At 49.1% G+C, this 12,500-nt stretch overlaps 1 protein-coding gene across 1 annotated transcript in view; it reads right to left on the bottom strand.

The window, feature by feature from the left end:
• The window catches only part of dennd5b (DENN/MADD domain containing 5B), a 58,093-nt gene that overhangs the window by 24,031 nt on the left and 21,562 nt on the right, over positions 1–12,500 (bottom strand). Inside the window, 3 exon segments of the mRNA XM_042078616.1 lie at positions 1,732–2,437; positions 5,071–5,180; positions 8,929–8,988. Of these exon segments, the coding sequence (XP_041934550.1) occupies positions 1,732–2,437; positions 5,071–5,180; positions 8,929–8,988 (876 nt within the window).

Raw genomic sequence — 12,500 nt, 5'->3', positions numbered from 1 at the left:
CCGCTTTGGAGGTCGGCGCCCGGCGCGTGGATAATGCCAGAGCCTCGTTTTCAAATGGACGCTCGGAATTCTACAGACCGAGCGGTGGTAGAGTGTTATGACTGCTCGCAAGCGTGCCCCCAGGACCCTGGCGCACTGGCCTCTTTGAAGATGCCCATTTTTTTCACCACAACATCCGAGAAAGCTCACACTCAGTGAAATGCAAATGGTGGCATTAACATTTGATTCGGACGGTCCCCTCGAGAGGGAGGGGGGGGGGGGGAGAGCTGAGAGTCTGAAGTGAGAGTGAAACTATGATTCAGCGGATGCACACAGATACCATCTGCTGTGACTCAGGAAGACGCAAGGTCTGCACGGGAAAAACACACTCGCCTGAGCAGAGAGGCGTCAGTCAGCAGGGTTCAGAGCACTGCGGTGCATTCACAGCTGTGTAGGGCCTGGCCCATACCCTCCACATCAGTGCTTTTTAAACTCTCTATTCATCGCACTAGTGCAATGAGATTAGATGAAATGCCCATAAATCACCCTCTGAATGCGGGCGAATGCAGGAGCTGGGCACAGTAAACCCAGCTTGGCTTGTCCTGAGGGCTCTGACTGATTAGAATGAGTAACGTATGACTCACAATTACAATAGTGCATCGCACATGACATGATGAAGCAGGCAGATACAATAACAACGCTTTCCATCAAGTGCATAGAGCCATGTCAGCTCTGGGGATTTAATCAGGAACCCAATCTGGGGTGACAGCATGCAGAGAGGATGACAGTCAGGCTGATGATAAAAGCTGCTAAGCAGGCTATAACTCGCAGCACAGTTTTGCACAAGATGGGCTTAAGGACAGTCTTGTTTTTTGGAGTTTTTGAAGTCATTTTTGAAGAGCTGACCCCAGGGGCCAGTGTGGAGCAGTACAATGGCACAGGGTCCTTATGTGGCCTGTGCCGACTTAACACGAGTCTGTCTGTCACTCAGCCTAATGGGGCTACCCCATGGATAATTCATCAGACGCCATTACTGCAGGCCAGTACTAAAATTACACTTACACTACATCAGATTTCTGACAGGTTAGACAAATCCAATCTGAAACTCATCAAGGCCCTTTGAACCAATCATCTATCACACGCTGCTCCTCTTCAACAGAGCCCTCCTCTTCCTCAGTGGCACCTCCTGCTCCAACTGCCTTTACCCACCATCAGGCATGGAACATGACTAGCCATTACTAAGTCATGGGAAAGCATGGTGCATTATTCACCAGCCCAGCATTTCACTCTCGACTTGGTGTAAACCTGAGCAATAATCTCACAACGCCTCTGGCGTTTCCTGTCCTCTCCCTCCAGACTGCTCTGGCTGATCTGTGCTCGGGCCAAAACAGCATCTCTGCATGGCGCATGGCTCACTCCCACACACACACACACACACACACACACACACACACACACACACACACACACACACACACACACACAAAATAGACTACATGCTAAGATCACTTCCTGTTCTTACCCTCAGACAGTAGCAATGAGGTTCATGTTTTTTTTGTTGTTTTTTTTGCATGAGCATAAACCCATTCTTCCAAATGATTCCAAGTTAATTCCAAGCTAACATAATGAGGCATATTACATGGCAAGCATATAGTGTATTCACTACTAGTTGTCAACTGTAGAAAGTGACAAATGGCCTATATTGGAAGCCAAGAGCAGGTCAAGCAACATAGCCAGCGCAGCAGGCCTTACCTTGTGAGTAGAGCAGGATCTGCATCTCCAGCAGCACGCAGGTGAACAGCTGCACCAGGTTCTCCACCCCCAGCAGCTGGAAGGCCTCGCCCAGGGGGAAGTCGGCCAGGGGCAGCTCGGCCAGGCCCGGCCGCTGGCACACGATGGGCTCGTAGACGGCGTGGAACTTGAGCGAGCGGCCGGGCGGCGGCAGCGGCACCTCGTACAGGACGTTGTGCACGTAGCTCTCCAGCGGCAGCGGCGGGGGCTGCTGGGCCGTGACGGCGCGGTGCATCTGGGCCAGAAAGCGGCGGCACGCGTGCATGAAGGGCATGGGCGTCACCAGGCACAGCGCCTTGGACACGTAGAGGGTGTCGCGCGACGCGTCGTACGAGGGCCCGCCGCCGGCCGCCGACGGAGACGGGGCGGAGGACGAGGAGCTGTCGCCCTCGTCCAGGCTGCTGGCCAGCGAGTCCATGCTGGAGGAGGAGGACGAGGAGGAGGAGGAGGAGGAGGGGTTGGTGCCGTTGGAGGCGTGCTCGGCGCGGTGCATCTGGTGCAGGGTCTGCATGGCGGCGCAGATCTGCGGGCTGGTCACCTCCTCGTAGAAGGTGTGCACGAAGCCGTAGGTGCGCGAGCCGTCCTCCCGCGTGATCAGGTAGGAGTGGAACTGCGGCTCCCGGGAGTCTCTCTGTGTCCGGAAGGACAGGCCCTTGGGCATGCACAGCTAGGAGAGGGAGGAGGAGCAGGGGGCAAATTAGAACTTGCTCAAATAATCAGCACATTGATTTTCACATGCACACGCATACAGGCACAAGCACACACAGAAACAATCACACACACACACACACACACACACAAACCAAAATCACACACACAATGAATAAAAGTGGCTTATTATGTTGATTATGTTGATTTGACGGCCTGGGCAGTGTTATCTGCCAAACTCAACTGACACAGCCGCCCCATGGGATCATACAAGCCCATTCTGATTTGATTAGAGCATGTACGACTGAACCGTGTCTCCCCATGATGAAGAGTGCGTTCTCATTCTCCAGAAGCATCTTCTGAAGTCGTGCAAAGTTTCTGTGGCTAAATGGGAGCACTTGGCTCTCTGATCTAATTTGGAGAAGAGAGAGGAATGCAGCTGTTTTCACATTTCATAACTGCTGTATAGCCCACTTCTAGAACCTTCCGTGCCAGTCTGTGCATTATCAGAAGTAGGGGAATAAGAACAGAGGGAGGAGTATATTCCATGACGTGCAGAAAGAAGGGGACAGAGAAAGAGAGCGAGAGAGAGAGAGCGAGAGCGAGAGAGAAAGAGAGAGAAACAGATATACCTAGACTCCTTAATCTTCCTCTTTCCAAATCAGAGTTGTAAACTGTGATAAAATACCAATTTCAAAAGCTCATGGAGTCATCTCCTGGTTTAGAAAAACAGGCTCAAGGATTATTGCTCACATTCAAAACACTTACACACCCATGCACAGACACACACTCACACACACACACACACACAATTCTGACTTGCTCCTGTGACATTTCAACCAATTCACAGAACCAATAGTGAGAGACACAGTTGAGGATGTGCTCAAAGTGAGAGAGAGAGACAGAGAGAGAGAAGGATGAAGAGAGGCAAAGAGAGGGAGATATGGAGAGAGTAGAGCGCTTGAGAGGCAAACGATAGAGAGAGGATTTATGAGGAGAGGAATTAGAATATAAAAAGCAATCATCACAGGGGCTTTAGCCAGGACCGAACTGAGCCATCAGTAAGCCATTCAGCATCCATCTCTGACAGAGAGGGAGAGAACGTGGGGGGCTGAGAAAAGGAGGAGGGGAAGAGAGGCTACTTCTGTCCCCTCCCCTCCACTCCACTCCACTCCGCACTCCTCTCATCCTGCTCAACTCCTACTGACCCGCACATCACAGTCCACGGTGGTGGCCGATGGGAAAAAAGGAAGTCAGGCAGGGGCGGCAGGAAGTGGGTGCATGGGTGCACAAAAGGTTTGTGCGAGATCAGTCAGAGTGCCTTTGGAGATGTAGAGGGTGCCACGCAGCCAAGACTAATGTGGGCTGTAACAAGTTCTGGAGTTTTTCCAAAATAAAACCAGTGTCTTCAAAACTTTTCTTGAAATTGAACAAGACAGGGAATAAAGAGATGACCCTAAGGGCCAGAGTGGGCAAGTTATACAGAACAGGGTCCTTGGGGGCTGTTCTCCATCCTGCAGTCCTCTTGGACGGAGGGAAACGAGGCTAGTCCTCTCCCTGCACTTCTCCCATCGTTGTTCAACTCCTAGTGACCTAACCGAGTCAGACCTGCAAATTAGACTCCCATTTGGTGGCAATAAAGTCTTGCTGCTGCAGCTGCAGCTTCTTGTAGCTTTTTTTCCTGCTTAGAAAGCTGAATCTAAGCTTCTTCAAGCACCTGCATCAGCTGAAAAAAAAGAGAGACATCTACATCTGTTTGTGTGTGTTTAGCACAGGAGCCGCCTGATTGATCGTGTTTCACCTCCGCATTACCAACACCTTCTCCCGTCAGCAGTGAGCGCCAGATTGGGCGACGAGGTGTGGGTAGCTGATGATGTCATTCACAGCGCTAGCAAGCTCCGGTTTATCGTTTCAGAGCAGAGACGGGCACAGGAACAATGTGCGGTTTCCATGCCGACGTAAGTGGAGAAGCCGAGGTGAATAATTGATTGGAGGCAACTCGGCAATGGAGCATCAGTGAAGGGTTAGGATGGAAAAATGCCCTTGCATCACAGAGAGGAGGGTCAGCCACAGAGTCATGTTACCCACTAGCATCCTTTACCTGCATTTGTGTGCTGAGAACTGCTCTGTGTGTGTGTGTGTGTTGTGTGTGGTGTGTGTGTGTGTGTGTGTGTGTGTGTGTGTGTGTGGATAGTTCTGTTTTTCTAAAACAAGCAGACAGGTGCAAGCAGGACCTAGTCTGCTTCCTACATTTGTCATATGGCACTGCCGATGTCAATATTTTGTATTTAAGCTCTAGTGACAGAATGACAAGTGTTATTTTCTCTATTGCAAACTAGAGCAGGAAATAGGAACCTCCACTACAGTACTGCCAAACCCCAAGGGAAAAATCTATAGGTGCAACAGCAGGAGTTGCATTCGGTCCATTACCCACAATCCCTTGAGGCGGAGCACTATATCCACACCAGACCTCTCCTGGAACGCTTATTAGTGATGCAGTCTTATATAAATCCAAGGCTTTCCCTATTTGCTTCCTGTGCAGTGGAATGCCTTGCGTTTTTTTTTTGTGTGTGTGGTTATATTTAGCTTCATGCATCCCTGTACTACTTTGCTTAGGACGCTTTGCTGTTCCACATACTCCTCCACACTCACCATGTTAACAGCATCCTGGTCGAATGGGTTCCACTCTACGTTCTCCGGATAGTGGGCCAATACTTTGGACTTGAAGGTTCTTTTGAGCGGACTCTGGTCAAAGTTCTCCCCTGGGATGAAGAAAGCAGACACAGTTAGAGTGAGTTGAGAACATGGTCCTCAACTTTCAAAATAAGACTGTAGACAGTTCCTGTTAAGGAAATGAGAACAGGACCTAGTGAGAGCCTTTAGGTCTTACACAACCTAAGAGGGATTACTCTGTGAGAACAACATGGGAAATGGAGGATTACCACATACAATATAGGTTTTCTTCTATGTGCATAGAAGTTAGCATGCACAGAGAGGAGAAACCCACCGGCTGACCTCAGAGAGAGCTAAGAGACCAACCAGTGACCGCGTTTGTGTGGAATTAATAAGGTCCACAATCACAGGATGACAGAGTGAAAATTGAGCCTTTTTCCTTCACACATACACTAGACTGATTGATCTGTCAATCTACTGCAGGTTCCCATAAGACGTTTCTGCCCTCACGGTCTCTAACGCTGTAAACAAATGCTAGTCTGTCTGGGCATGTGACGCCACAGAGGCCTGTTTAATGATCCAGTGGCATGATCACATAGTGTGCCAGCCAGAGGCTGAGAGCCTGAGAAATGGCAGTTTGGCCTCCAGTCATTTAACAGAACTGGGAGATCCACTGTCTGCCGTGAGAACTCTTCACCTACACCCCCTACCTACCCACACACACACACACCTCCACATACACATGCATACTATACATACACCTCCACATACATACACACACACACACACACACACACACACACACACACACACACACACACACACACACACACACATCCACATACATACACTCCACATACACACATACATACATACACATACACTCCACATACATATACACATACACATACACATACACATACACATATACACCTCCACATACATAAAACCTCCACATACATAGGAGTAAAAGTCTACATGGTGCAAACCAAGCCAAATCTACACATATACTACATGCACAATCTGCATCAGAATTCAAGTCTAAATAGTAATTGACTGCTCTCTCATATATTATGCATGTTAATATAGCTTGGCCTTGAAGACAACAGTCAGAATAATCAGATGTGAGAGGGATGTTCCTGCAGGGCTTGGGATGTTGTTTTGATTATGGGAGAATCATTGGCTGCCTACTGCCTAGCATAGACCAACCTGTGTCTGGAGACTAAAGCACTGTGATTAAATGTGGGCTTCAAACTGATTGATTTTAGATCACTGACAATCAGCTGGAGTGTAACACAGCGCTGGTGTCTGCTGGTGAGCTAGCCAGGGGTCAGGGGTCCATCTAGGGGACCGAGGGGGGGGGGGGGGGGTACAAATAGGCTTAATTGAAATAAATGTGTCCCCTCCAGGTGATCAAACGAAGTGATGGATGAGAGTCTGAATAAGAGGGGAGTTGGTGAGGATCACACACACACACACACACACACACACGTCCCTCGTGACCCCTGTGAAACACACTGCCTGGGGTCACGTTACGTTCTCTGGTTTGCACTGCCTTAACGCTCATCAAACACACTTCCTCTCCACACAGCACAGCAGCATTAAGAAGAGGCTGATCCTAATTGGATTCCACTCTAATATTACAGTATCCTGTTATTCTCATATTTATTTATTTACATACCCTACACAGCTGCAGAAATCTATTTGGCCTGATAAACAATACAAAGCTAGACGCAGGGGTTGTACTCAGATTTGCTATCCCTCAACCCACCCACACACAGTTACAGTAAGTGTGCGTAGACACCATTACTGCATGCAAAGACTAGCAGGGCTTCAGACAAAGGACCCACATGATCACAACCGTCCAGAAAACAGAAGAACACAACGGGGTCAACTGAAGCTCCTAGGAAGCGTGATGGAGACATTTGTTCAAGAGAACATCGTCCAGCATCACTGGGGGAAGGAAAAGGCAAAACAGACTAAAGAAAGAAAAGGGTGAAAGAAAGAGAGAAGGAAAGAGTGAAAAGGCAAAAGAAAGAGAGAAGGAAAGAGTGAAAAGGCAAAAGAAAGAGAGAAGGAAAGAGTGAAAAGGCAAAAGAAAGAGCGGAAGACAAAAAGACAGAAAGAAAGAAAGAAAGAAAGAAAGAAAGAACGAAAGAAAGAAGACAAAGGAATGGTTAGGGTGTCTGTGTCTGTCTGAGTGGCTGTCAGGGCACACGTGAGATGGAGTGAATGTTCAGATAAGAGGCCATGAGGAACAGGGACAGGTCCCAGCACAGCACTGAGACTGACGGGGAAATGAGCTGGGGATTTGGTTACCGCATCCACTTGTAGGTTCAGGTGTGTGTGTGTGTGTGTGTGTGTGTGTGTGTGTGTGTGTGTGTGTGTGTGTGTGTATGTGTGTGTGTGTGTGTGCACATGTTCGTGTGTGTGTGTGTGTGGTCTACATGTATCACTGCTACCAGGCATGAATAATGCAGCTGTTCTGACCTTTGGAGAGATATTACAAACAGCACCAGCGAGACGGCAGGAAAGAAAGCTGAGCACATATTCAAAGGATCGTGCGTGAATTACTTCACACATTTGATGGTCTCTCCTAAAATGTGTTTTAAAAGTGGGGATTACAACTATGTGTCCAGTTTAACTAAAGCTTTATAACTTGATATGGTGAATTCTAAGTGTAGAGATCAGTAATATGAGGGTGGTGATCTGAATGGGCAGAGTAGCAGTCAGGATCTCTCGGACATGAACCTGGCATTGTTGAAGTGATTTAGGCTGTGCTGGTCTGGGCTCAGGTAAAGTGCTGTGGTCAGGTACAATGTTGTGCTGTGGTCAGATGGGCCCTAAATAGACTTCTGAGCTGCGGCTCGGAGTGAAAGGAGGGGGACTACTAATCCTCTTTGTCCACGTGAGGCCGAGGGAGATGAGCATGGGCAAGGTAAGAGTGGAGGAGAGGGGGCAGTGTATGAGAGGTAAAGAGAAAGGGAGAGGCTGGAAGTAAAGGAAGAGAAAGGGAAATAGACACACTGAGAGAGAAAGAGAAAGGGATACAGGAGAGAGAGAGAGAGAGAGAGAGAGAGAGAGAGAGAGAGAGAGGAGAGAGAGAGAGAGAGAGAGAGGAGAGAGAGAGAGAGAGAGAGAGAAAGAACATAACAACAACAACACCAAATCAGAGCCCAGTAAAAAATGTGGGCTGATAAAACAGTCTCATTAACCAATCAGCGCAGGGAGAGGGGGCAGGGGACAAGTCAGCATTGCCAGGAAGCTGATTTGGAATAACAAGCTCTGGGGAACCTGACCCACATTTCAGCATCACAGCAAACCCCAAAAAAACAAGCCAGAGGCAAAACAAGGCAGGCAGATATGGAACAGACACAGGAGGGGACAGCGCAGTAAGCATTCTGGGCAAAACAAGTGCGTAAAAACAACAAAGACCTCAAGTCAAATCAGTTTGCATGCACACACATGACAACACATGTCTCCTACGTAGAGTTAGATGCAATGTTACATGTAGATTATCAATCAATTAACAGTCGATTCACCCTTCTAAAGATGTATGTGATGCAACCCCACATTTGACTCTGATCTGGACAGCAGTGGGGATGGGAGCGGATGGGGATGGGGGAGAGAGAGAGAGAGAGAGAGAGAGAGAGAGAGAGAGAGAGAGAGAGAGAGAGAGAGAGAGAGAGAGAGAGAGAGAGAGAGAGAGAGAGAGAGAGAGAGAGAGAGGCGGAGAGGTGGAGCGATGAGAGCAGAGAGCGGGAGCGGAGAGAATGCCTGTCCTCTCTCCGCGGGGGGGGGGCGCCAAGGTTATGACCCGTGCTGGGAGTACGTTACCTGGCGCGGCCGCCTCTGGATCCTTGCCCTGGCGCTCAGCCTCTAGCCATTGGTACAAAGCTAGGATGGCACATGCAGAGAGAAGGAGACACAAACACACAGGCACAGCGCATGTCAAAAACCAAACAGAACCAAAGCAAAAATGGCACACGCACGCACGCACACACACACACACACACACCAAACAAAAAGGGCAATGAAGGCATGATTAAGCATGGACATGAGTGTGTGTGTGTGTGTGTGTGAGAGAGAGCGAGCGTGCATGGGTGCATGAGTGTTTGGGTGTGTGCTCATTAGAGGGGCTGGAGTGCGATGCACACACACACACACACACACACACACACACACACACACTGGTATTAGTGCGGAGCAGTGGAGCGTTACCATGGCAGCTCGTGGGATGCGGGAGTGTGAGACTGAGTGAGTGAGTGAGTGAGTAGTGAGCGGGACTCAGTGAAGCATGATGCAGAGCTCTGACATTTATACATCTCTCCAAATTACATCTTGTGCAAAACAAACACACACAAGTTTCCACATACTGTTTTGGATTACAAAAGCATTAAGAATTTTTGAATACACAAATTCAAAAAAAGATAATATCAGCTAATACCATAATATCCTGGTTCTGCATTGGATTCAGCACATCTAGATGTAAATACCTATAATATGATGTGAGCATGTCTCTGTACTTAATTGGGAAGTACATCTCACATTGTCATCATATCCAAACACAGGCATATTACCCCACAACCTCCCACTGTTTGATGAACTACCACCAGTGCTTCAGCTGCCAACTGGCACCATCACCCTCTAAACCCACACAGTCATAAATATTCACCATTATAGTTATTGGATGATGTTACGCTCAACACCCTGACCAGCCACCTCCCCAACTCAGAGCTACACGCTAACCATGACATAAGGCACACAGACATGACGGCAACAGCTTTTTTGATCCAACAACCATTTTCCTTTGTTTCAAAGGAAACATTCCTTCAGCATAGCTTTGAAAGGCTGGCAGTTGCCTGTGGCTGTGTGTGTCTGTGGCTGTGTGTGTGTGTGTGTGTGTGTGTGTGTGTGTGTGTGTGTGTGTGTGTGTAAGGAGAGAAAGAGTGAGATGTCATGCTGTGCTCTCAATGGGGAGGGACTTTTAACGTCATTCTGCCTGTCCTTGCCCTGAGCAGAGGACACTCATTGAAAATTGAGAGAGAAGGAGGGAGAGGGTGAGGGAGGGAGAGAGAAAGAGAGAGAGAAGGAGGGGGGGGAGGAAAAGATGGGTGTTGACAAACCCCTCTCCCTTGAGTGTCCACTGCCTTATGTGAGACTCATTAACAGGACATTGAGGTCGTGCCACTACACACAGTAGCCTGTCTGCCCACTGCTAAACACCACTCAGCCATGTAGCCGCAGTCATTACCTATGCCTCAACACCTGATGCACACACACTGCGAGCTGAGCTGGTCTGGCACGCACACACACACACAGCGAGCTGAGCTGGTCTGGCACGCACACACACACACACACAGCGAGCTGAGCTGGTCACGCACACACACACACACACACACACACACACACACACACACAGCGAGCTGAGCTGGTCTGGCACGCACACACACACACACACACACACACGCACACACACGCACACACACGCACACAGGACTCCAACAGGAGCGAGTGTTGGCACCCCTCCTGCCCGGGCAGAGCGGACTGGACTGGCGGTCTCTGGCTGTCTCTGGAGCGGCTCAAGGTCGTGGCATCATCAGCGCTTCTGTCCAAATCTCTCCCCTGAGCCCCAGAGCCAGCCTCGGTTACAGAACACTTCAGACAAGAGGGAAGAACCACCGAGATGACCGTGTTTGTGCACGAGGTGTGTGTGTGTGTGAGTGCGTAGCTGACCCATCACATTATCCACTACAAAACAAGGCAACTAAATGATAAGCAAGCCCCACCAGTGTTTTCAACCATGGGGATAAAGAAACAGAGACAGCCAGACAGCGAGACAAGGTCCACCCAGACACAGTGACCTGTGGTCCTCCTTACGCTGCTTTACATGCCTGCCTATTGGAAGGTGTCCACAAATCCCACAGCTTTCGCTGTACTGTATTTCTGAAGGGTTCCCATAACTACACCTTATCCATCAGTGACCTGTCTTGAGCACGGTCAATGAACCTAATCATGCAAAGGCATAACCCCCCCCCCATAGACACACACACACAGTACAGTGGTGACATGATTAATCAAATTCATCAATCAAGTCAGCACTACGCAAAACACAGCGATCATTTAATACCCTGTCATGACCCCAGCTCCTTCTCTCACACACACACACACACACACACACACACACACACCTCATTCTGGCAAGTCAATGCCTGTCAGGGGACACTCACATTGCAACATTTGTTCAGCACACACGCGACATCAATGTCAGACTGCACTGGCCGTGCACATTTATGTGGTCACTGCTAAACGGGTCACACACACTCGGCTCCCAGGGAGACGGAAACGTGAGCCGGAGACGGCCTGGGAAAAGCCATGCGCATGGCCCGACTCCCAACACCCTCAAGCAGCCGCCCATGCGCATGGCCCGACTCCCAACACCCTCAAGCAGCGGCCGCCCAGATAAGCGCTCGTCTTGTTCTCCAGCCAGCCTGCGTGTTTACATCCATTTCCCTCCTCTCTGGGTTCTAGCCGCTCGCTCCTCGCTCCGTTTGACTCGCTCGCTCTCGTTTAATTGTCTCGCTCTGGCTCCGTAAGTCTGCTCGGGATTAAAACTGCTTGTTCTACACACACAATGAGGCTTTTAGTGTCTCCTTTTGTCCGTGCGCGCCGCGCTCAGGCATTTCGCAGCCTTGCTGTTGGTATGCGTCGAGCAAGCGAGCAGTCCATCGCGCACAAACACCTCCCCACAGGCAGAGGCTTGAGGTGAAGGCATTGTGCTGGCACTCGCCTGCAGCTGTCGCTTAGTCGCCTGATTTAGAAAAGGTAGGACGTCTAAATGGCCCGCTTTGTGTCGGGATAAAAAAAAAGTGTCTCACGCTTCGTCACACATTGTGCATTTCTGCCTGGTGGGCAGTTGGACCGCCCTCAACGGTCAGCCCCTCTGTACTGGTCTCACCTCCTGGCCTTTTGCATTGTGATAAAGATGCAAATACTGCATGTATGCCAGTCTAATAATAAAGATTACAATACTACTGTAAATTCCTCTCTGTTGAAAGTCAGCCTTTTGTTATGGTGCTCCTACTTCCTGGAATAATCTTCAATGTAACATAAAAAATTCTACTTTCCTATAATCAATTCAGATCTGTAATCACAAACCTTCCTATGTGAATGAATGAATGCTTAGTTTGTTTTAAATTGTAATTAAAACATATTAGAAATCAATCTCCTACATTCAAGCTCTTGGTGCGGTTGAGCCTCTGGGTGGTTTATCATGGCTATGTTCTGTACTGTGACGCATCCCGCTTTGCTCTGGGCTTTGCAGCACACCCTGCTTTGTGTTACTGTGTTCAAGCATGACATTTAAAAGTCATTCAGCCCTGATGGGAGAATTGTATTAGAGTTTTTTT

This window comes from Alosa sapidissima, chromosome 22 (genome assembly GCF_018492685.1).
Source record: "Alosa sapidissima isolate fAloSap1 chromosome 22, fAloSap1.pri, whole genome shotgun sequence".
In the NCBI taxonomy this organism is placed as follows: Eukaryota; Metazoa; Chordata; class Actinopteri; order Clupeiformes; family Clupeidae; genus Alosa; species Alosa sapidissima.
The sequence above is the reverse complement of the archived record's forward strand: the minus strand, read 5'-3'. Positions and strand labels throughout refer to the sequence as shown.